Here is a 24,683-nt window from a genome sequence, read left to right as displayed (position 1 = left end):
GCTCGGCCAAACAAAAACAAAACCAAAAGCAAAACTAAAACTAGAACTGTTATCACAGGATGCAGCAATCCCACTCCTGGGTATATATCCAAAAAGAACAAAAACACTACTTCGAAAAGATACATGCACCTCAGTGTTCACAGCAGTATGATTTAAATTACCAAGATATGGAAGCAACCTAAGTGTCCATCAGATGAATGGATAAAGAAGATGTGGCGTATATATACACAATGGGATACTACTCAGCCATAAAAGAATGAAAGTTTGCTATTTGCAGCAACCTGGGTGGACTTGGAGGGCATTATGCTAAGTGAAATGAGAGAAAGGCAAATACTGTATATTACTTGTATGTGGAATCTGGATACAACAAACTAGTGAATGTAACAAAAAGAAGCAGACTCACAGATAAAGAGAACAAGCTAGTGGTTACCGGTAGGGGGGAGGGGCAACAGGGGTGGGAGAGTGGGAGGTGAAAACTATTGGGTGTAAGATAGGCTCAAGGATGTGTTGTACAACACGGGGAATATAGCCAATATTTTGTAATAACTGTAAATGGAAAGTAACCTCTAAAATATATATTAGGGAATTCCCTGGCGGTCCAGTGGTTAGGACTCTGCGCTTTCATTTCCGGGGGCCGTGTTCGATTTCTGGTCGGGTAACTAAGATCTCGCAAGCTGGGCAGCACGGCCAAAAATAAAATTAAATTTAAAAAATAAAATAAAACAATAAATAAATAAAAAGATCAAGTCCCTCCTTGGAGTTGTCTACCAGTCAGGGCTGGTCAGGGTAATGGGGGGCTGAGCAAGGGCTGCTAGAAGGTAAGGGAATAGGGGCTTTAATGGGGTCAGCACGGGGCAATGTGGGAGCTGGAAGAGCAAGTCCGGCAAGGCCTCACAAAAGGCCCAGATGAGTTCAAAGTAAGGAAGGGCAGTGGAGTTCTCCTAATGTCTCCTTCTCTTGCGCCGTGCCTTGAGGGGACACCGAGGTGAGCTGGATGGACAGTCCTGGTCGAGGGTGAAGAGGGTGTTGCTTGGAGGGATGGGTTGGGTACTGAAAAACATTATGTTTTTTTTAAAGGGGGAGAGGGAACAGCGGAAGTGAGAGTAGTTACAAGAGACGGTCCCAACCCAAGCAGTGTGCCCCTCGCCTTACAGGTGTGCCCGCCCTGCGCTGAGTCCAGTTTACAGATGGGGAAACTGTGGCTGTGAGACAGGAGGACCGACCAGGCCAGGATCTGAGCGCGAACCGGCCAGCCTCCACGGAGAGGGAAAAGGTCAGGCTGCGCGAGCTCAAGAATGAACAGTGCCCAGGTGGTCCTACCGAGCAAGGCCTCGGCCAGGAGGCAGGTGGGGAAGCAGAGGAGGCGCGCCTAGCACCTTAGAACTGGCGGAGTCGTGGTGACAGCCAGTGCCCACGACCGCTGCGCGCGCTCAGATAACACTGGGTAGCGACGCTTCAGCAAGGACGGGGCGTGGCTTTGAGCCGCATACGTCATAAGGGGCGTGGTTCGGCGAGGGTTCGTCAGCAAGGGGACTAGACTACAGCCTGCGTCCGAAAGAGGGGGCGTGGCCTGTGCTCCAGAGGCGGGGGAAATAGGGCGTGGCTTTCCCCTATTCGGGCGGTAGGGGCGTGGCCCGGCTCGGCGTGCCTCTACTCTGGGCCTGCGCGCGCCGGAGTCAGGGGTCACGGCGGCGTGGGCTGTGGCGGGAAACGCCGTTTGAAGCGGGTGAGTTATGGGAGAAGGGAAATTGCAGGCGGTTCGGCCTGGCAGGGAAGGGGGCTTGAGGAGCCGGGCACATGGGTCTGAGAGAGGGTTGTGAGGGGTCGCGTGGGGCGTGACGGCGAGAGGAATCCCCTTGGCTTGGGGGCGCGCGGAAGAGGGGCAGGGGCCTGTTGTGGGCGCGTGCACGGGGACGCGCGGGAAGATGAAGAGGGTGGGGCGCCCCTTCGGCATGCGGGGGGCGCTTGCGCTGGGCTCCGTGGACTCACCCTGGAGGATCCTTGGGGCGACCGGTTCCGGATGCATTGGGGACTGAATGGTGCACGTGGGGGCATAGCGTCATTTTTTATTCACTAAATATTGAGTATTCTGTGCCAGGCACTGTTCTAGAAGCAGGCGCTACAACCGGAACAGGTCAGAAAAGGTCCCTGTCTCAGGGGGAGACAGACAGTAGACAAGTAATAAGTATAAACGATAAAGCAATGCTTTCAAGCCTGTGATACGTTATCCCAAGTGAAGTAAAACAGAGTAGCCTGCTTCTTTAACGAGGGTGATCAGGAATCGTCTCTCTGGGGAAGTGACATTTGAGAGAGAAGTCGGCCACGTAAAGAACGATCCGGGCAGGGGGATCATCCAGGGCAAAAGCCTCGAAGGAGGAAGGAACTTGGAGTGCTTGTAGCTGGAGGGAACAGGTGAGGCTGGAGACGGGATAGAGAACCAGATCCTGCAGGGCCTTGTAAATCTCGGTGTGCGGTTAGCTTTTATTCTAGGTTCGATAGGGAGCCGGGGGAGGTTTTAAACATCCCAGCAACGTGACTCTTACCTGCGTTTTAAAAAAAAGTCCCTGGCGGCTGACTGAAGATAGGATTGTGGCAGGAGCAAGAGTGGAAGGAGGGAGGCCAGTTAGGAGGCAGGAGGGGACCGTAGGTGGCTCCATCTGCAGTGCAGGTGGTGAGAATCCATCAGGCGTAGGTTGTGTTTGGGGTCTGAGCCCGCACGATGGGATAGGGTAGGAAAGGGGAGCCCAAGATTACTGCGGTTTGCGGTTTGAACAGCAGGCTGGAGAGAGAAGGCTGAGGGGGAACACGTTTGGGGGTGCCACCCTGAGGGCAGAGCTTAGGTGGAGTGAGTGGGCAGGGTGATGTCAGTGTCTCAGGTTCATGGCCACACCCACGCCAGGAACCTCTTGTTGCCTTTTCTCCCCCTGCTTCCTGCACTTCCCCACCCAGGCCCCTTAGGTTCCTGTCCCATTCAGGGCCTTTGCCGTGCCCTTCCCTCCTCCTGCAATGCTGTTCCCTCTCTTCATTCCTTCAGCCAGCTGCTCGTGTGGCAGGGCCTTTGTTAGGCACTGGGGAGCCAGTGATAATTCAGTTTGGCTTGGGGAAGGACAGGAAACCTCAAGCCAGAGCGCTCTGAGCTATAAAGAGGTAGTGCTAGTCTTTGGGAGCCAAGAGAAGAAGGCCAGGGCTCAGTGCAGACTTGTGGAGTCGGTGACACTGGAGAGGAGTCTAAACTGACACAACTTGAAGTGACCTGCATTCCAGGCACCGTGCTGGGTGCTGCTAGGGACCCAGACTGGAGTGAGCCCCTGACCCCTGTTTTTGAGGGCCTCCCAGCCCAAAGCCATCGCGGCTCGTAACGGAAGTGCTCCAAGGCACTGTGAGAACCCCAAGGGGCAGCTGATGAGCGTGGAGGAGCTGAACCGGAGCCGAGTCTCGAAGGATGCAGAGAGTTAGGTGGCCAAGAAAAAGGAGGATTTCGTCCAGCAGATACTTCCCAAGACCACGTTCCATGCTGGATAATGCTGGGGACCCAGGGAAGCATCAGCCCTGCCCTACTCTCGAAGGTTCTCTGTCTGGTGAGGGAGTCAGACACAAGCCCACATGGTCCCCAGCCTGTGACAAGGGCAGCGGGAATCAGAGAGGCTCAGAGGCGGGACAAGACCAAAGATGAAAAGTGTGTCGTTTTCTGGGGGGCAAGAGTGAGTAGGTCCATCTGTCATTATTTGATCAATCCCTCAGCAGGTGTGCGTGAGCCAGGATGCGGGGGTGAGCAAGCTGATGAACCGGTCCTCATTCTGTCTCCCCAGCTGGGCAGAGGGCAGTTCACCCCCATACCTCTCCTGGCACACCTGGAGGCCGCAGTCTGGAGCGCTGGTTTCCGGTGGGGCTCTGGAGCCAGCCTGCCTGGGTTTGAACCCTGGCTCTGCCCCTCTGAGCTAGCTGTGCCGCCTTGGGCAGGTGGCTTCACCTCTCTGGGCCTCAGTTCCAGTCATTGTGTTGGAGGGTTAATAGCAGCACCACCCTCAGAAGTTTTGGTGAAAATTCTGTGAGTGAGTTCCTTCCTTCCTTCCTTCCTTCTGCATTCGGAAAATATTTATTGGGCACGTACTCAGTCCCAGGCACTCTCCTGGGGACATGAGATATAGCAGGAGACAAAGATGCAATCCCTGCTCTCACAGCGTTTCCATTCTCCTAGTGGGGAACAGACAGTAAACAAAATGAATAAGCAGTGGTGCTCAGACTTGAGCAGCGTCAGAGTCCCTGGAGGGCTCGATATACAGGTTGCTGGGCCCCGCCCCCAGAGGCCCTGGTTCAGTAGGCCTGGAATGGGGCCTGACAGTCAGCGTTCAGACAGGTTCCCACCAGAAGCTCATGCTGCAGGTCCAGGGCACCACGCTTTGAGAACTCTTGAGACCTGGTACAGTGCACCAGACAGCGACAAAGGCCAGCAAGAAAAGTAAAGCAGGGGAAGGGGTTAGAGAGTATCGGGATGGGGCAGGGGGCTGTATTTTTAAACAGGCCTCACTGAGTAGGGGACATCCGAGCAAAGACCCGAAGGAGGGGAGGAGGGAGCCGTGGTAAGATCTGGGAAAGAGCATTTGCAGAGCAGCGGGAACAGCTTGTGCAGAGGTCCTGGGATAGGACCAAGCCTGGAGTGTTGAAGGAACAGAGAGGAGGCAAGTGGCTGGGGTGAGCAAGGGAAAGAGGGCGGAGGTGGTGTCCGTGAAGGGCGGGGTGCAGTTGTGCAGGGTCTTGTGGGCCAAGATGAGGGCTTTGCTTTTAACTGTGCATGAGATGAGAGCCAGGCGCAGCGTCCGAGCAGAGCAGGGAATGGATGATCTGACACACTAGTATGGGATCCCTTTGGCTCCTGAGTGGAGAACACTGAGGGGGCAGGGTGCAAGGACGGAGATGGAGGTGGGGTGGCGGAAGAGGCTATTCATTCATTGAACAGATATTTCTTTTTTTTTTTTATCATAGTCGTTTTATTTTAATTTTTTTAATTCTTTCACAGGGGAATGGGAGCCCTGAAGACAAATTCCCCAGGTGTGGGGGAGGAGGCTTTATAAGCTGGTTCGGCTGGGAGAGGTCAGGAATCAGAGCTGTTGCAGTAGTTTGGGGGATAGGGGAGGTCTGAGGATGCTGATGGCAGGAAGCACCTTTTTTTTTTTTTTTTTTTGGCCTTGTGGTAGGGAATGTGGGATCTTAGTTCCCTGACCAGGGATGGAACCCGCGCCCCCTGCCTTGGAAGTGCAGAGTCTTAACCGCTGGACCGCCGGGGAAGTCCCAACAGATATTTCTTGAGCGCCCTCTATGGGCCAAACGCTGTTATTGACACCCGTGATACTTCAGTGAAGGAAACTGCATCCCTGCCCACTAGGAGCTCACTTTCCAGCAGGGGGAGCCAGACAAACAGCAATGCACAAAATAAAGAGGCCAACCATTTCAGGGAGCCAGAGGGACCAGACTGGGAGGCCGAGAAGCGGTGGGACTCCTGTCCGTTGGAAGGCAGAGCTGATGGGATTTGCAGATGGAGTGAGCGTGTGGTCTGGGGGGAAGAGAAGTTGGGGTGACTCCAAGGCTGTTGGCGTGATGGGAGCTGCCGCTTACTGAATCGGCGGAGATGGTGTGGTGCAAGGAGCAGGGTTGTGGGGAGATCAGGAGCCCGGCTTTGGAGTCTGGGGTGCCTGAAGGCACATGCTCACAGTGGGCAGTTGGATCTGTCAGTCTGGAGCCCGGGCTGAAATCTGGGCCAGAGACACAAAAGCGTAGAGGTGGCATTTAAAGCCGTGAGGTTGGGTGGGATGGGATGACAGCCTCGAGGGAGTGAGTGTCACAGAGAAACTGGTGTCTGGCCCGAAGCAGACACTCGTCGTTGTGTGTTATTGCTGGATTCGCTCGCTGTTCAGTATTTGCTACTGAAGCGTCGAGAAAGGGAGAAGCTCACAGCATTTGCCAAGCTCCTGCTCTGCGCCGGGGCCCCTGAGGGGGGACACCCAGGGGCCTTCTTCCTTCTAATGCTGCCTCGCCTGACTGCACTAGGGGCAGCGCCTGGGATAGGGAACTAGTCCAGGACCCTAGATTTTGCTCCGGTGACAGCTGCCCTCCCATCGTAGTCCCTGGCCACAGCCCAGTGACCCAGGGCTGCCATTCGGCCCCCTTCTACCTCCCTCTGCCAGGCCAGGTCTGGCCACTCCTCCAGGCTCCTGGAAACCGCTCCGCTTCCTCTGCTTCACCCGGGTTTCTCCCCAAGGTCCTGACTCTGCATCTCTCACAGTTACTTCAGAGGGCACAAAAGGAGAGCTGGTTCAGATTCTTTCTCCTTATACAAAACCCGCGTTTGCACGGTCATAGCAGCACTGTTCACAAGAGCCCAAAGGTGCAAACAACCCTCGTGGATGAACACAATGTGAGATAGCGACGTGGTGGGGAAATATTCAGGCATTAAAAGGAACGAAGCACTGATCGTGCTATGTGGGTGGACCTTGACAACATCATTCACAGTGAAAGAAGCCAGACACGAGATTCCGTTTCTAGGAAATGCCCAGAACAGGCAAATCCATCTCGACAAAGTGGGTCAGTGGTGCTTTTGGGGAGGGGGAGGAGGGGGATGGGCTGACTCCAGAGGGTCTCTTTTTGGGGCGTTGAAGGTGTTCTAAAATGGACGGTGGTCATGGTTGCACAAGTCTGAATATACTAAAAACCGTTAAACTATACACTTGAAATGCGTGAATCATATGGTATATGAATTAGCTCTTGGTCAAACTGTCTTCTCACCCCAGCCCCCCAGGGAACCAGTGTTGCCAGTTTATTACCCATCCTGCCAGAACTATGCATGAAAAGCCAACATCTTTAGATATATTCTCCCACCCACCTTGTGAAAATGTTATTTTTATTTTATGTGTTTCCCTCCAACTTTTAATTTTGAAAAATTCCAAGCCTGCAGAGAAGTCCCAAGACAAGAACAATTAACACCCATGAACCTTTGCCTGGATTTGCCAGTTGTGAATGTGCTGCCTCTTTTTTTTTTTTTTGGCTGAACTACTTGCAAGTTGTAGTCATCATGATACTACAGGATAACTATAATCAGGCCATTTACCATGAGGCGATACTGTTATCTCATAGGCAGTCCTTATTCAGTTTGCCCAGTTGTTCCAGTGATACCCTTCAGAGCTATTTTTGTTTTTTTAATCCAAGATCTGACCTTGCATTTAGTTGTCATGACTACGTAGTCTCTCCTTTAATCTAAAACAGTTTCCTGGCCCTTTTTCCCCTCTTCGTGACTTTGACATTTTTTGAAGATTCCATCTTGCAGGCCAGTCTTGTCTTTGGTTTGATTGTTTCCTAATGATGAGAATCAGGATAAACATTTTCTTCATTTTCTTAGACACCTTTTTTTAATATATATATATATATATATATACAAAAGTTCTCTTATGTACAACATTCTGCACTTTGCTTTCTCTACCTAACAATGGGTCTTTGAGAGTCCTCTGTCTCAGTACATAGAAAGCTTCCTCATTCCTTTATAGAGCTGCATAATATTCCATGGAACGGAATTCATGTAACTTATTTAAACAGTCCCCCAGGGGAGGACATTTAGGTGGTTTCCAGTCTTTTGTGACTGCAAACAATGCTGCCGGAAATAACCTTGTAAATGCAGGTTTTCATTATGTGATAGTGTATCTGTAGCATAAACCCCTAGATGTGTAATTGCAGCCTCCCCACTTTTATTGCTTTTACTTGAGGTGCAGTTTACATATGGTGAAATGCACAGGTCTGAAGTGTACAGTTGGATGTACGGCACATTTCCATCACACCACAAAACAACCTCATGCCCCTTCCCAGTCAATCTCTCCCACCGCAGAAGCAGCCTGGTTTCTAGTACCATAGATGAGCTTAGTCTATTCTATAACTTTGTGTAAATGGCTTCATACAATATATACTCTGTTTTCTTAAATTGAGGTGAAATTAACCATTTTAAAGTGTGTAGTCAGTGGCATTTAGTGCATTTACAATTTTCTGCAGCCATCACCTCTGTCTGTCTAGTTTCAGAACATTTTCATCACCCCAAAAGTTACTCCCCATTTCCCCAGCATGTACTCATGTGTCTGGCTTCTTTTATGCATTTTTTTTGGTAACATCTTTATTGGAGTATAATTGCTTTACAGTGGTGTGTTACTTTCTGCTAATAACAAAGTGAATCAGCTATACATATGCATATATCCCCATATCTCTTCCCTTCCCTGTTGCATCTCCCTCCCACCCTCCCTATCCCACCCCTCTCAGTGGTCACAAAGCACCGAGCTGATCTCCCTGTGCTGTGTGGCTGCTTCCCACTAACTATCTATTTGAAATTCGGTCATCCTGTGAGTATATCAGCGGCCACCTCCTTTTTAATGCTGAGAAGTGTACCATTGTATACCACCAACATTTGCCAAAACATATCCCCAGTCAGCTCAGAATTTTTCCGTGCTGTGTTTGTTAAGGTCTAGGCTAAGCTGCTATAACAAAGAAACACCAAGGCACAGTAGCCCAGGCAAGATACAAGTTTATGTCTCCCCATAACCATCCAAAGGTAGGCAGCTCTGCTCCAGAAGGTTGTCAAGGGCCCAGGTTCCTTCCATCTTGGAGCTCTGCATTCCCTTCAGTGTTGTCCTTGTCCCCGTGGTCAAGGTTGGCTCACTGCCGCCACATCCACGCTCCAGCCATGGGGAAGGGGGAAAAGGCTGGAAGGCAGGCTTTCTTTTCAGGCTGTCCCAGAAGCTATACACCTCACATTCACCCCCATTCCATGAGAAAGAACACGATCATGTGACAACCCTTTGCAATGCACCTTGGGAACTGTAGTCTCAGGCTGGGCTGGCTGTGGCAGCTCCAAGGCAAGGGGTCTGTTGCAAAAAGGACTAAGGGGAGACTGGATGTGGGGGGATAGTTATAAGATCCAGAGGTGTTCACTTGAACCTAGGGCAGCTGACCTGTCCCCTCCCCCACTCTCTCCCAGCCAGGTCTGGGTCTGCTCTTAGTTCTCATAATTCCCTCCGTCCTGGCCTGATGCTGGGAGAAGTGTACTTTTTTAAAACTTATTTTTCTAAATAAATAATTAATTTAAAAATTTTCATTTTTAATAATTTCAAATTACAGGCCTGAAGGAGGCGCTTCCCAGCCATTTGTAGAAGGAAGGCCTGGGCCAATGGGGAGAGGGGCAGGCGAGGGCATTGAGGACAGGGGCTTATGGGAAGGAAAGGGATGATCTGAGGACCAAGTCTGTGATGAGAGAGGGTGGAGGGTGCACAGGGCTGGTGCCAAGGGGTTGGCAAGGGGCAAGCAAACGAGGACAAAAATTATGTGGGGGCTTGACCATGTGAGGAAAGGGCTAAACTGAACTGGCATTGCTGATGATTGTTGAGCATCTGGAAGGTGCCATCACCCCCTGAGCCTGTGGGGGGGGGTTGGGGTGGGGAGAGTGTTTGTGGGGGATGGAGAGTCATGTTACTCTTCAGGCACTCTGGAGATTGATTGATTGATTTATATTTAGTTATTTTCTGGCTGTGCCACACGGCTTGTGGAATCTTAGTTCCCCAACCAGGGATCGAACCTGCACCCTCAGCAGTGAAAGCACGGAGTCCTAACCATTGGACCCAGGGAATTCCCCACTCTGGAGATTTTAAAAAGCTCACGGTCATGGTGGGTGCATGGGAGGCCATGGAGAGGATGGACACCCTCACCCCGCTCCAACTTGCCCCACAGGATGGATGGTAAGCGGCGACCAGGCCCAGGGCCTGGGGTGCCCCCAAAGCGGGCCCGTGGGAGCCTCTGGGATGAGGATGAGGCATATCGGCCATCGCAGTTCGAGGAGGATCTGGCGCTGATGGAGGAGATGGAGGCAGAGCACAGGCTGCAGGAACAGGAGGAGGAGGAGCTGCAGTCGGCCCTGGAGGGGGCTGCAGACGGTGAGACCTAGAGCAGGAGCCCCTTGCACCCCACACCTGTCATGCCTCTGAACCGTGGAGCTGACCTGTAACCTCTAACTGCCAGCCCCTGGCTCACTTTGAGCTCCACAAGGGGCTGACCTTTGACCCCATGTCAGTAGGCCACCTCTGTTTCCTGTCACTTCCAGTCTACCTTTGACCCTTGACTCCTCAGTCTCTCTCGAGTTTCCAGCCTGATCCAGACCACGACCTCCACCTGACTTTCTTTTCACGAATCTGATGCCACCTGAGGGCTCACTGGCAGGGCTGGGAAGGCAGTGAGTACTGATTTCCGAAGCAGGACCACAGCTCCATGGAGCCCTGCTTCCCTCTCCCCCGTCCAGGGCAGCTCTCCCCGACAGCCGTAGATGCCCGGTGGCTTCGGCCCTCCCCACCCAGCCTGGACCCCCAGACGGAGCCCCTCATCTTCCAGCAGTTGGAAATCGATCATTACGTGGGTGAGTTTGGGGGACAGAGGCCTGGCGGGTGGGAGGAGGGGCCCTGGGCTCCCGGGTGGAGGCTGGGTCAGGTCAGCCCCTCTGGCTCTGTGGGAGGAGATGGACACAGATAGTCCCCGCCCAGGTGACCAGGGCTGCGAGAGGGAGGGACAGGGCTGGGGTGGGGGCATCCTGGAGGAGGGGGGCATCTTCTAAATGAGGCCTGAAGGAGCTGGCTCCTCGCAGAGGGGAGAGGCGTGTGGCGTGGTATCCATTCGTCCACCCAGTTAGTCGGGAACAAATGAGTGTCTGCACTGAGGCAGGCCCTGTTCCAGGCAGACCAGGTCTCTGTGCTCAGAGGCTCACGTTCTAGAAGGAGAGGCAGAATAAGAAAGGAAGTGGAGGGAATTCCCTGGCGGTCCAGTGGTTAGGACTCTGTGCTTTCGCTGCCGAGGGCTCAGGTTCGGTTCCTGGTCGGGGAGCTAAGATCCCACAAGCCGCGTGGAGCGGCCAGGAGAAAAAAAAAGGAAGCGGAACGTGAGATGGTGGCGAGGGTTACCGAGGCGCATCGAGGAGGGTGGCGGTGCTGGGCCTCGCGTCATGGGTTGGGTGCCCCCTCTAGCTGTGCAGTGGGAAAAGGACTGTAAGGAGGACAAGGGTGGACACGTAAACCAGGAGGGAGGCAGGCACACCTTTGAGGTGTCCGAGAGAGCAGCCCCTGCCTTACCCTGTGACGCCCCCAGGCCCGGCACGGCCCCTGCCTGGGGTGCCCCCGCCATCCCAGGACTCTGTGCCGGTGATCCGCGCCTTCGGGGTCACCGACGAGGGCGTCTCTGTCTGCTGCCACATCCACGGCTTTGCGCCCTACTTCTACACCCCGGCACCCCCCGGTGAGTGGCCCCGACCCAGAAGACCCCTCCTCGCCCCTACCGCCTGGAGGCCCCCTGCACTTCTGACCTGCCCTCCCACACCCAGGGTTTGGGCCTGAGCACCTGAGCGACCTGCAGCGGGAGCTGAACGCGGCCATCAGCCGGGACCAGCGCGGGGGCAAGGAGCTCACGGGGCTGGCCGTGCTGGCCACGGAGCTGTGCTCCCGGCAGAGTGAGTGCTGCCCCAGGGACCAGGTGGGTGGGGGTCCCTCCAGGCCGGTGCCAACCCGCTCTGTCTGCAGGCATGTTTGGGTACCACGGGCACGGCCCCTCCCCGTTTCTGCGCATTACCCTGGCGCTGCCCCGCCTCGTGGCTCCCGCCCGCCGCGTCCTGGAGCAGGGCATCCGCGTGGCCGGCCTGGGCACCCCCAGCTTCGCGCCCTATGAGGCCAACGTTGACTTTGAGATCCGGTATGGCCCCCGCCTCGCTTCTCCAGCCTTCGCCTCCTTCCCCTCACCCCCCCAGCCAGCCTCTGCCCACTGACCCTCATCCCCCTGCAGCTTCATGGTGGACACGGACATCGTCGGCTGCAACTGGCTGGAGCTCCCGGCTGGGAAATACGTCCTGAGGCCGGAGGGGAAGGTGCGTGGGTCCCCGGGGTGGGGTGGGGGGCGCAGAGCCGGGACCCTGCAGACGCTCACCCACCTCGTCCCCACAGGCCACACTGTGTCAGCTGGAGGCGGACGTGCTGTGGTCGGATGTGGTCAGTCACCCGCCAGAAGGGCAGTGGCAGCGAATCGCACCTCTGCGGGTACTCAGCTTTGATATCGAGTGCGCTGGCCGCAAAGGTGTGTCCCCGCGGCCTGGGGGTCCTCCCTCCCTCCTTCCGGATGTTAGTGATATGCCAGTCTCGCCCCGGGAGTCCCTGCACTTCTTAAGCTCACTCAGGGAGAAGGGAGTAGACCCACAAGCAGACAGGTTATTAAAAGACTCGCAACACAAAGGAGGAAGGTGATGGAGACAGACAGGGCTGCTTCAGACAGGTGGGCAGGGGAGGCCTCGGGCGGGCGAGGGACTAAGCTTTGTGAAGAGGGAGGGGCCGGGGAGTGGGGCGGGGAGAGCATTCCCTGCAGAGAGAGTGGCACGTGCAGAGGCGCTGGGGCAGGACCGGCCCTGTCTGTGAGGGATGGGGAAGAGGGCCGGGAGCTGCAGGCAGTGGGGGAGCCAGGGTGGATTGTGCAGGGTCTGCAGGCGGTGGGGACAGAAAGGAGTGGGTGGGCCAGGTGAGATTTAGAGGTGCACCCACCCGTTGTGCCACGAGGGAGCATCAGGGGTCAGGCCCCCGCCTCCCCCTCCTCCCTCCCCTTGCAGGCATCTTTCCGGAGCCTGAGCGGGACCCCGTGATCCAGATCTGCTCGCTAGGCCTGCGCTGGGGCGAGCCAGAGCCCTTCCTGCGCCTGGCGCTCACCCTACGGCCCTGCGCCCCCATCCTGGGCGCCAAGGTGCAGAGCTACGAGCGGGAGGAGGACCTGCTCCAGGTGGCTCTTGTTCCATGCCCCCCAACCCCCATTTTCCTCAGCCCCCCACACTGCACCTCCCAGGCGCGAGGCCGTTTTCTGAGCCGTTTCCCCTCTGGATTCGTTATTTTCAGAAGCACCTTCCCAGTCTTTCTTCCACGGGTGGGAGGGCTCTTGGGCTGCTCTTGGGGGCTTCCAGAACATTCCAGGAGTGGGGAGGCTCCATGGCAGGGGGTTGACCAGGATGACAGCCTGGGTGACCCGGTGTGCTCCTGCCTCAGGCCTGGTCCACCTTCGTCCGCATCATGGACCCCGACGTGATCACTGGCTACAACATCCAGAACTTCGACCTTCCGTACCTCATCTCCCGGGCCCAGATCCTCAAGGTGTGGCAGGCGGGTGGGGGCATGGGGCTGCCCTCAGACACCCCACTGAGGGCTCAGGGTGTGGGCAGCTGCCCAGCAGCTCCACAGGCCTCCCCGAAACCCCGGCTCTGGCCCCGTCCCTGCCCCGTTCAAAGCCCAGAAGGTTTCTGTGGCTTTTGCAGAGGCGAGGAAGCATTCGTGGTTAAGTAAGAAAAGGCTCGTGTATTTGGAGGGGCAGACTGAAGCGGGCAGGGGTACAGTGCCTTATTCTTCGGGCTTTAAAATATGTCAACAAAAAATAAGGAAAAAAGGGGGTGTCCTTGAAGTAGGTGGCAAAACCTTGATGCTTGAATCTGGTGTGGGCCGGAGCGGGGCGTATGAGCTTGCAGGGGCTGCCGTAACAAAGCCCCGCGGTTGTGTGTCGTCTCTCAGTCTGGAGGCTGGAACTGGAGGCTGGAAGGCCAGTCAAGGTGTCCCAGGGTTGGTTCCTTCTGAGGCCTCTCTCCTAGCTTCCGGTTGCCTCAGACATTGCTGGAGTATACATGGCACTCTCCCTGTCTCTCCCGTCTGTGCATGTCTCTGTGCTCCAATGTCCCCTTTTTCTAAGGACACAGTCATATTGGATTAGGGCCACCCTAATGACCTCAACTTGCTCACCTGCAAAGACCCAATTTCCAAATGAGGTCACATTTTGAGGTACAGGAGTTAGGACTTCCACATCTTTTGGGGGGACCCAATTCAACTCCTAACGGAGTATATTGTATTATTTTCTTCCTTTTCTCTATGTTTGGCCAGTTTCATAATGGAAAAAGCAAACAAGCACACTTTAAGGCCCCCAGCAGCTCCAGGGAGAAGCCCACCCCTGTCAGCCTGGCGTCTATACTCCGGCCTCCGCTCCCTTCCCTTGCCCTCCACCCCCAGCCTCGTTGCTCCCAGCCCAGCTCAGGCCTCTCCTCCACGCCTGGCCCCTGCTCACTCACCGTCGCCAGTGCAGACCTGGCGCTCCACACCGTGCCCTGCTCGCGTTCCCGCCTGGCCGTCCCCCAGGCCTCCCACCCCGAGCACCCGCTGCTTCCCCGTCAAGCTCAGCACCGTCCCCAAGTCTGCTCCTCCTCCAGCTCCTGCAGCCAGAGGTGCTGCGCCCCAGCCCCTGGGCACTGTCCTTCACGCCAGCAGCCCTCGGGCCCCTGATTCTCCCTGTCCCAGCCTCCCATCCGTGCCTGCCCAGCCGCAGAGGGTCCTTCTGCCCCAGAGCTGCCCCTGCCCGCGGGGCTCCCAGCAGGAAGAGAGGGTGGCACCGCAGGGGGTGTCGTGGGTCTCGGCCCTGCGGATCCCGCCGCCACAGCCCCCGCCCTCCCACGTGCTGTGCCCCCAGGTGCAGACCTTCCCCTTCCTGGGCCGCGTGTCCGGCCTCCGCTCCGGCATCCGGGATTCGTCCTTCCAGTCCAGGCAGACCGGCCGGCGGGACAGCAAGGTGGTCAGCATGGTGGGCCGCGTGCAGATGGACATGCTGCAGGTACGGCCGGGCCGGGCGGGGGCCGCCCTCACGGGGCCGCTTCCCCGGGCCGCCGCCCACCCGCTGCCGCTCACTGCAGGTGCTGCTGCGCGAGTACAAGCTGCGGTCCTACACGCTCAACGCCGTGAGCTTCCACTTCCTGGGCGAGCAGAAGGAGGACGTGCAGCACAGCATCATCACCGACCTGCAGGTGCCCGCCACCCGCCCGCACCGCTGCCCGCCCCGCTGCCCGCTGCCCCTCCTCTCCCCCCACCCTCCCGACCCCGGCCCTCGGCGCCCATTTGCCTTCCCGGCCTGGGACATCCGCCCCCCGCCTGTTCTCCTGACCTTCCCCTTTAGCTCCTACCTTCGACCTCTGATCTCGCCCCGCAGATGGGACCCCTGTCCCTACCCACTCCCGCGACCTCTGGCATGGCGACCTTTGTTCCGCTTCCCTGCCCCGACCTCTGGGCCGCACTGGGTCCTCAGATTGTGCCCTCCTTTCCTCCTCCCTCCCACGCTGTCGCCTCCCTGGCCCCTAATCCCCGCCCCCGTCCCCAGAACGGGAACGACCAGACACGCCGCCGCCTGGCCGTGTACTGTCTCAAGGACGCCTTCCTGCCCCTGCGGCTGCTGGAGCGCCTCATGGTGCTGGTGAACGCCATGGAGATGGCGCGCGTCACCGGCGTGCCCCTCAGCTACCTGCTCAGCCGCGGCCAGCAGGTCAAGGTCGTGTCCCAGCTGCTGCGGCAGGTCAGCGGGCAGAGCCCAGGGCAGGCCCCGGCCACCACGCTCCCCGCTGAGGGGCCCTGCCCACGCCCACCCACAGTTCCCACCTTCTCCCCTCCCAGGCCATGCGGCAGGGGCTGCTGATGCCCGTGGTGAAGACGGAGGGCGGCGAGGACTACACGGGGGCCACGGTCATCGAGCCCCTGAAAGGGTAAGGCCCGGTGGCGGGGTTGGTGGGGACAGGGGGTCTCCCCGCCCTGACTCCTCCCTGCCCCCCAGGTACTATGATGTTCCGATCACCACCCTGGACTTCTCCTCGCTGTACCCGTCCATCATGATGGCCCACAACCTGTGCTACACCACGCTCCTGCGGCCCGGGGCTGCCCAGAAACTGGGGTATGGCGGCCCCCCTCGCCACGTGTACCCCGAGACCGCCCAGGGGCCGGCCTCAGGCGGGCTGGGGCTGGGGATCCAGAGCTAGTGGGGAGGGGAGGGGACTGGCAAGGGGTGGGGGGACCCTGAGACGGGATGGAGGAGGAGGAGCTGGGGAGGCCAGGCATCACCCCCACCGTCTTCGGCCCAGCCTGACCGAGGATCAGTTTATCAAGACGCCCACGGGGGACGAGTTTGTGAAGACGACGGTGCGGAAGGGGCTGCTGCCCCAGATCCTGGAGAACCTGCTCAGCGCCCGGAAGAGGTGGGCCCTTGAGCCTGGCCGCCCACCCCCGCCCCGCCCGCCCCGGCTCAGAGCTCAGCCTTGCTGAGGCGGCCTGGCAATCCCTGTCCGTCATGGGTGCCCTTAGCTGCAGCTGTGCCGGAGTTAGAACAAGCCACCCCCTGCAGGCAGCTCCCTCCAGCCCCTCTGCTGGGCACCTCTGTGCAGTGTGCAACCTGCACAAATGTGTGTGGCACCCCTTTCTAGAAAGGCACCCTGACCAATGCCCAGGCCCGGGCCTCTTATCTGCCCCTGAGGCCTGAGATGCCACCTGAATGGTCTTTGCTTCCCCCTCCTCCTTCTCCTCCCAGGGCCAAGGCCGAGCTGGCCAAGGAGACAGACCCCCTACGGCGGCAGGTCTTGGACGGGCGGCAGCTGGCGCTGAAAGTGAGCGCCAACTCTGTGTACGGCTTCACTGGTGCCCAGGTGGGCAAGCTGCCGTGCCTGGAAATCTCACAGGTGAGTGCACCGCGGCAGGTAGGGGACAGACAACCACCCCTTGGGGAGAACCAGGGCTCAGTATAGTAGAGGTCAGGGCCCAGATCGCCCCAACCCGCCGACCTTTTGGAGAGTGGATGCTTGTGCGATTGGTTAATTTGTTGGTTCAGCAAATACTTGCTGACCGTTCACTGTAGGTTGGGCCTTGTGCTCTGTGGGTCCAGCAGGTGACACAGTGGATGAGAGTTCCTCCCCTGGTGCCCAGCCTCACGGGGACACAGATGGTGACAGCAGTAAATGTGTTTGGGAAAGCAGTTGGCACTCTGTGGACAAATAAATTCCGGGAGGGCTGGGGTGGGGTGGGGCGGGGGAGGCAGAGGCCGAGGGACTGAGGGAGGGAAGCAGTTTAGCTCATTCTTTCTACCTGTCACACAGTCACCTGACAGCCCCTATGTCCCTGGCAGTCTCCACCCCAGCCCACCTCCTCCCCTGGTCCGCATGAGGGTGGGGGAGCAGAGAGCAAGTTCCCTCCCTCCTCCTGACAGGAGAACAGGGCCGTGTCTCTATCGGGGGGCTGGGGCGGGGCTGGGGGGTCACCCAACAGCACAGTCAGGCTCTGGCAGTTGATGCGCGGTGTGTTCTCGGTCACGGTTGGAACAGGCACGAGGGTCCCCCGTCCCGTCCCAGTGAGGATGCTTGGCCGGGGCTAGGGCAGTGCTCTGCTCTGAGGGAATGTGGGCATGAAAGCCCGCTACCTCCCTCCCCGCCACAGCAGCACCCTAGGCCTGTGTACTCTGCTGTTCAGACAGAAAAACAGACCCACGGCACGACCACAGAGCGCCCGAGTCTGAGGCTCTGCCACGCTGGGATCAGTGCCTCAGCTCATGGCCTGAGAGATTCTTAGAGAGGTCTTCTGTCTAGCCCCTTCCCCTGGGGTTGGGGTCCCTGCACATTCCAGACTTGGTTACCTCCAGCCACAGGGAGCTCCCTTCATGAACATTGTGTCAGTCCTCACATGGCTGTGGGTGGAACACTTGGAAGCACTGGCAGTGGGTGGGCCTTATGCTGGGAGGGGCCTGTGCACACACACACCCACTTACAGTTCAGGGGCCCCCGAGCCCATCCTCAGATCCAGTGGTTCACTAAAAGGATTCCGAGAACTCAGAAAAGCTGTTATACTCATGGTTATGATTTATTACAGTGAAAGGCTAGGGATTAAAACCAGCCAAGGGCAAGGCACGTGGGGCAGAGTCCAGGGGAGACCAGGTGGAAGCTTCCAGTTGCCTTCCCCAGGGTAGTCCTGCAGACAGCAGTTATTCCTCCCGGCACTGATGTGTGACCATACACACGGTACTGCCCATTGGGGAAGCTCCCCTGAGCCTTGGTGTCCTGGGTTTTTATTGGGGGTCAGGTGCATGGAGCGCCACGTGACTGACCTTAGATACTCAGTCTCCAGTCCCTCCAGACGTCAAGCTGGATACCATGTGGCCCAGGGCCCCACCGTAAATCATGTTAGCACAGATCACCTGATGTGACCCAAGGTCCCAGATGAACAAAGACACTTGTCAGGCAGGACACGCCAAGGGCTTAGAGCAGTGGTGCCCAACCTTTTTGGCACCAGGGACCGGTTTCGTGGAAGACAATTTTTCCATGGACCTGGGGTTGGGGGGGGATGGTTTGGGGATGATTCAAGTGTATTACATTTATTGTTCACTTTATTTCTATTATTATTACATTGGAATATATAATGAAATAATTATGCAACTCACCGTAATGCAGAATCAGTGGGAGCCCTGAGCTTGTTTTCACTTGCCACTCACTGATAGGGTTTTGATATGAGTCTGCAGGCAACTGATTTATCATGGTCTCTGTGCAGTCAAACCTCTCTGTTAATGATAATCTGTATTTGCAGCCACTCCCCAGCGCTAGCTTCACCGCCTCAGCTCCACCTCAGATCATCAGGCATTAGATTCTCACAAGGAGCGCTCAAGCTAGGTCCCTCACACGCACAGTTCACAGTAGGGTTCGTGCTCCTGTGTGAATCTAATGCCACTGCTGACCTGACAGGAGGCGGAGCTCAGGCAGTAATGGGAGCAACGGGGGAGCAGCTGTAAATACAGATGAGGCTTTACTTGCTCGCCTGCCTCCTGCTGTGCGGCCTGGTTTCTAACAGGCCACGGACGGTACTGGTTCATGGCCCGGGGGTTGGGGACCCCTGGCTTAGAGGTTCCCTCCTAGGAGCCAGCCAAGAGCCAGGCCTCTCTTTGGGCGAGGTTAATCTCTTACAGTAGGCCACCCTTACTGCTCTGACTGGCCCTTCATAATCTCTGGGGGCATCTCCCATCCTCCTTGGTGGAAAGAAGTGGATGTTTGGCTGTCAGGTTCCAGCCCCCAGGGGAGGCCAGGCAGGAGGGTGTGGCTTTGCTTCCCCTGGGGCTTCCTCGTAGCGGCTGCTGCTTCCTGGCCTTGTCTCTCTGTCATTTCCCTCTCAGCCCCTTCCCTCAGTCTCTGTTATGTCTCTGTTTCTTAGCCTCTTTCCCTATTTCTGTCTCTCAAGCTTATGGGGGCAGCAGAGTGGAATAATAAAAAAAAAAAAATACTGAGTCCTTCCAGAAAGAAGTTAGAAAGAAAAAGGAACATAGAACAGGTGGGACAAATAGAAGACAGTTAGTTGGATGGTAGATTTAAGCTCAGATATAATCAGTAATTACACTAAACATAAGTGGCCTCAATGCTCTAGGTAAAGACAAAGGTTTTCTGGGTGGATCCAAACAAAAACAGAAGAGTCACGCCTGTTTCTCCTTAGTGCGTCCCTTCTCCTCCCCCAGCTTCAGTTTCCTTATTTGGAAAGGAATGGTCTTTCCATGGCCCTGGCATAGCACCCTACCTTTGGGGGGACATTTCTGATTGCCCAAGGATAGGGGGATGGGACCAGGAATGTCGGTAGCCTTGCACCACGGAGAGCTGCCTGCAGTGTCTGCAGACTCTCAGCACCTCTGTGGAGAGAAACACTGAGCTGATGGCCTCTTCTGGCTCCAGCCTTTCCACCACTATTTGCTGCGGTCAGTTCCTCCTCTGTGCCCAGAGCTCTGGGCCAGGGACCTACTTCCAACAGACCATTAAGGAGCAGCTCAGTAGCCGCATTTTGCAGATTTGGAAACTGAGGCCCAGAGGGGCAGTGGCTCACCCATACTCACACCTGCAGAAAGCAGCAGAGGTGGGACCCTAAGCCCGTGTTCCCTGGGGACGGCCCCTGGGCCCTCACTCTGCCTGATTCTCTCTCTGACAGAGCGTCACTGGGTTCGGGCGCCAGATGATTGAGAAAACGAAGCAGCTCGTGGAGTCCAAGTACACGGTGGAGAACAGCTACAGTGCCAATGCCAAGGTCAGGGGCTTCCTGCCTGCCCACTGCTGGCCTGAGACAGGCCTGGGGCTGGTGTGGGAAGTGCAGGGGCCGCCAGCATCTCCTCAACCCTCTGGGTCACACGTGCCCCTCCCCAGGTGGTGTATGGTGACACTGACTCTGTAATGTGCCGATTTGGCGTCTCCTCTGTGGCTGAGGCCATGGCCCTGGGACGGGAGGCTGCGGACTGGGTGTCTGGCCACTTCCCCTCGCCCATCCGGCTAGAGTTTGAGAAAGTAAGTGGGGGCCCCCCAGCGCTTGGAGTGGGCAGACGTGGGTCTTGCCAGTTTTCGGGGGGTCTCTGATTCTCAGGGTGCCTGCAAAGTTTGAGTGCGTTTGGGTAGGGTTCTCCTACTGCGTCAGCATCCAGGAACGCCCATTGTTGCTTATGTCTCCATTTCGAGGTGCGCTGATCTGGGTGCCCTGGGTATCCTATTCTTTGAGTTCATCAGCCCCAGTTTCATTTATTTATTTAAAAAAATTTTTTTGGCCGTGCTGTGTGGCATGCAGGATCTTAGTTCCCCAACCAGGGATCAAACCCGCACCCCCTGCTGTGGAAGCGTGGAGTCTTAACCACAGGACTGCCAGCGAAGTCCCTTATTTTTTTAAAATTTATTTACTTAAAAATTTTTTTCGTAAGCCCCAGTTTTGAGGTATTATGTTGCCTGGATCCTCCTGAGTTTGGGGACCTTGGTTTTGGAAACCCAAAAGCCTTGGGCTTTGCTACGCAGAACGGTGTCTGTTTCCTAAAGACCCCGTCGGTCTCGGAGCGTCTCTGGTTTTCAGGTGTTTTCAGGGGCTGTCCTGTGCAGCAGCGGCCCTGACGGGGCAACTCCTGGATCGAGGCACCGCTGCCCGGTGCTCCCTGCCTCCCAGCGTGCGACAGGCTTGGGTCTGGGAGCCCTCACGCCGGATTCATCCCCCGCGTTCAAAGCTGGGGTCAGGCCTTGGGGTACACCTCTCAGATTTGGAGCCTGTCCATTTGGGGAGGTCCCTGCCCCAGGGCTCACTCCCTGCCCTTAGTCTCCTCTCTTTGCGGGGGTGCTGCCTGGTCTCCCCCGTCTGCCTCAGGTCTGTTTCAGGCCCCCGTTTGGGGCTCTCCAGACTTCACCCCAGTGTCTGGATCTCGGGTTTTAGGGTCTAGCTTTATCCCAGCCCATTTCCAACTTGGGGTCCCTGGAATGCTGAGGGTGTCCCCCTGAGCTGAGGTGCTGGGGTCTTGGGGTCCATCTTCCCGTGTCTCAATCCTGGGTCCCAGGGACCATCCCTGTCTGGCCCTGTCTGTTTCTGGGGAAGCCTCAGGATGGGGCACTGGCCCCCACAGCCTCAGGGGGTCTCAGCCGCGGGTTCCCCCCAGGTCTACTTCCCGTACCTGCTCATCAGCAAGAAGCGGTATGCGGGCCTGCTCTTCTCCTCCCGGTCCGACGCCCATGACCGCATGGACTGCAAGGGCCTGGAGGCCGTGCGCAGGGACAACTGCCCCCTAGTGGCCAACCTCGTCACCGCCTCTCTGCGCCGCCTGCTTATCGACCGGTGTGTGGAACCCTCACCCGGACCTGGAGCCCGGCCCCCAGCCCCTCCTCCCTTGGGGACACAGGTGTCAGGCCCAGCCCTTCGTCGGTGGCGGAGCTGTGGAAAGAGTGTGGGGTCGGACAGCTGCGGGTTCCGGCCCTGCCTCTGCCACTTGGCAGCCTGCGGCCGGGCAGGGCCCCTCCCCGTCCCTGGAGCGCATCCCGGTCCCCCAGCCTCAGGGCAGTGGAGGTGCTAGCCGGGCGGCCGCAGCCACCGGTGACGCCCGTCCGTCCGTCCGCCCCCCTGCAGAGACCCCGAGGGCGCCGTGGCGCATGCGCAGGACGTCATCTCCGACCTGCTGTGTAACCGCATCGACATCTCCCAGCTGGTCATCACCAAGGAGCTGACCCGCGCAGCCGCAGACTACGCGGGCAAGCAGGCCCATGTGGAGCTGGCCGAGAGGTCCGCCCAGCGCGGGAGGGGGCGGGACCGGCCAGAAATAGCCCCTCTCCCGCCAGCTGGGCCCACCACTTCCTACCCCCCAGCCTGCCCCCACCATCCCACCTGCCCTCACCCGGCCCGCCGCCTCGGTCTCCCCGCAGGATGAGGAAGCGGGACCCCGGGAGCGCGCCCAGCCTGGGCGACCGTGTCCCCTACGTGATCATCAGTGCCGCCAAGGGCGTGGCCGCCTACATGAAGTCCGAGGTCAGGCCCACCTGGGCTGCCCGCTCCCGCCCAGCTCTCCTCTGCTCTCACTTCTGCTTTCCAGGCCTGGCGGGGAGGGTGTTTCTCTCCGCAGGCCCCACGGGGCCTTGAGAACCGCCCCGCAACACACCCCGGGGAGTTGGCTCCGTGATGCTTTGCTCCCGGGCCTCCCGGTACCCTCTGGAGAGGCCCCCACCCCACCCCCCCTTATTCTGACTCCTCCTGGCTCCATCCTGCAGAAGGGGGCCTAGCCTCACTGCACAGAGCGAGAGTGTCTGTCTCGCCACCTCTGTTTCTGTGTCTCTTACTGGCTCCTTGATCCTGGCTCTCCAACTTATAATTCTCTTGGATTCATACCCTCCTCCCCCATCCTACCTGGATGTCCAGTGACCTCTGACCCCCACCACCCTTTCGTCAGTCCCCAGTTCCTGTCCCACTGCCTCTTATCTTGGCTTCCAATCTTCAGCTCCAGCTCACATCCACCTTCACATCTCCTGTCCCCACCGTGAACTCTGACCCTTCCCTGGTGACCTGAGGGCTCCTACCTGTGGACCCTAGCATGGATCACAGGGCCCGTGGCCAGGGACCCCCATGACCTCTGACCCCATCCCAGTCTGGGCCCAGTGACTGCCCACCACCATTGCCCCCACTCATGACTGGAAGACCCACGGCAGTTCACAGTGCCCTTCACCCTGGCTGCCCGCTGTTGACCACAGCCCCTGCCCCCCTGCCTGGCAGGGACCGCAGCCCCTCATCCCTTCCCGGGCCCCTGTGTGTGTGGTGAGACCACACCGGCTGCTCTGCCCGCAGGACCCCCTCTTCGTGCTGGAGCACAGCTTGCCCATCGACACGCAGTACTACCTGGAGCAGCAGCTCGCCAAGCCTCTCCTGCGCATCTTCGAGCCCATCCTGGGCGAGGGCCGAGCCGAGGCCGTGCTGCTGCGTACGGCCGGGGGGCAGGCGGGGGTACCGGGGTGGGGGTCGGGGGAGGGCACCTGGCCCACCGCCTGCCTTCACACGCAGGCGGGGACCACACGCGCTGCAAGACAGTGCTCACGGGCAAGGTGGGCGGCCTCCTGGCCTTCGCCAAACGCCAAAACTGCTGCATCGGCTGCCGCACTGTCCTCAGCCACCAGGGTGAGCACCGTCCCCGACCCCGACCCCGTTCCCCCGGCCCTCCCACCTCTGCCATCACCCAAGGTCCCCGGCACCGACCCCACGAGCTGGCATGGCTACCTGGATAGGCTCCGGCCCCTGGGTGGGAGGCTCCTGTCTGCAGGCAGCCCCACGAGGGTCCTGGGCCCCCCGCCCCGGGAGTTCCCCAGGGAGTTTTCTCCACACACTTGCTCCCTTGTTCTCTCATCGATGGGGACTTTCAGAAGCCGGGATGGGCAGCGGGCGGGGAAGGGGCAGGGGTGGGGCGGCCCAGGCTGACCTGCCCCCTCCCCCACCCCAGGAGCCGTGTGCAAGTTCTGCGAAGCCCGGGGGTCGGAGCTGTATCAGAAGGAGGTGAGGGGTCAGGGGAGGCGGGGAGGGGCAGCTGGGGGTGCACAGGGCCGCCCACTCAGCCCTTCCATCCCCAGGTGTCCCACCTGAACGCCCTGGAGGAGCGCTTCTCGCGCCTCTGGACCCAGTGCCAGCGCTGTCAGGGCAGCTTGCACGAGGACGTCATCTGCACCAGGTGGGCACGCCTGTTGGGCCCCAGCGCTGGACTGCCCAGGTTCCTCTGAGCTGCCGAGGCCTATGGACCAAAGCCCTGGCTCCGGGCTCTCAGGCTTTGGCGCCCCCCGCATCGCCGACCCTTGGTGTCCTGGCCTGCAAAACGGGCCAGTGCCCATCCCAGCCTTCTTGGGGTGGGGTTGGGGGCCGCTGAGTGGGGAGCGCTGGGCACCCAGTATCTGCCCGGGAAATGGAGACACACACACACACACACACACACACACACGCGCACACACACGGTCCTGGCCCCCTCTGCCAAGGCGGGGCCAGCCTTTCCCCAGGGAACGGGTGGGCGGGGCGGGTTCCCACGCCAGGCGCCAGGTGATATACGGCTGGTGGCCCAGCGCCTGAGCGAGCACCCGCTGTTATCGGCTCCCCCCATGCCCGCTGAGCAAACAGCCCATCGTGGGAGGGGGGTTGGGTGGGCAGCATACAGGGGCCAAAGTCCTGGGAACGGCCCCTGCCCCACCACTGGGCTGGGCAACGGGACTCTGGTGTGCCCCGGGCAGCGGCAGTGGCCCTGACCCCCGTCCTCACCCGCAGCCGGGACTGCCCCATCTTCTACATGCGCAAGAAGGTGCGGAAGGACCTGGAGGACCAGGAGCAGCTTCTGAGGCGCTTCGGGCCCCCCGGCCCCGAGGCCTGGTGACCTCTGACCTCGGCCGACTTCCCACAAGGGCCTTGTGGCGTGGGATGGGCGGAGAATTAATAAAGTTCAGGCCTTTTGTTACCTGGTGCTTTGTGGTCCCTGGGGGGTCGTGGTCCACTGTCGTAAGCTCTGGCCCAGATGGGTTAGCTCCACTC

General features: G+C 58.3%; 1 protein-coding gene across 1 annotated transcript; it reads left to right on the top strand.

Annotated features, from left to right (window-relative positions):
• Window positions 1-1,625: 1,625 nt before the first annotated feature.
• On the top strand, window positions 1,626-24,609 carry POLD1 (DNA polymerase delta 1, catalytic subunit). The gene is made up of 27 exons (XM_082438357.1): window positions 1,626-1,726; window positions 9,754-9,956; window positions 10,319-10,432; window positions 11,155-11,301; window positions 11,387-11,512; window positions 11,583-11,751; window positions 11,842-11,923; window positions 12,000-12,129; window positions 12,653-12,819; window positions 13,080-13,184; window positions 14,539-14,679; window positions 14,759-14,869; window positions 15,220-15,411; window positions 15,510-15,598; window positions 15,667-15,783; window positions 15,971-16,084; window positions 16,414-16,561; window positions 19,830-19,925; window positions 20,042-20,179; window positions 21,301-21,476; window positions 21,765-21,917; window positions 22,058-22,160; window positions 22,971-23,103; window positions 23,184-23,297; window positions 23,617-23,669; window positions 23,744-23,841; window positions 24,423-24,609. The coding sequence occupies exons 2-27, from the start codon at window positions 9,755-9,757 to the stop codon at window positions 24,526-24,528; spliced, it is 3,324 nt and encodes a 1,107-aa protein (XP_082294483.1). The 5' UTR covers window positions 1,626-1,726; window position 9,754; the 3' UTR covers window positions 24,529-24,609.
• Window positions 24,610-24,683: the final 74 nt, after the last annotated feature.

Source organism: Balaenoptera physalus (genome assembly GCF_965194825.1).
Source record: "Balaenoptera physalus genome assembly, chromosome: 19".
Lineage (NCBI taxonomy): Eukaryota > Metazoa > Chordata > Mammalia > Artiodactyla > Balaenopteridae > Balaenoptera > Balaenoptera physalus.
The sequence above is the reverse complement of the archived record's forward strand: the minus strand, read 5'-3'. Positions and strand labels throughout refer to the sequence as shown.

What these genes read in the sequence shown, in the direction of transcription:
- POLD1 (XM_082438357.1), top strand. Translation starts at nt 9,755, where the DNA reads ATGGATGGTAAGCGGCGACCAGGCCCAGGGCCTGGGGTGCCCCCAAAG. An exon ending in TGTCCCAGCTGCTGCGGCAG is followed by an intron (nt 15,412 to 15,509) that starts GTCAGCGGGCAG and finishes CTCCCCTCCCAG; the next exon opens with GCCATGCGGCAGGGGCTGCT. An exon ending in CACTGTCCTCAGCCACCAGG is followed by an intron (nt 23,298 to 23,616) that starts GTGAGCACCGTC and finishes CCCCCACCCCAG; the next exon opens with GAGCCGTGTGCAAGTTCTGC.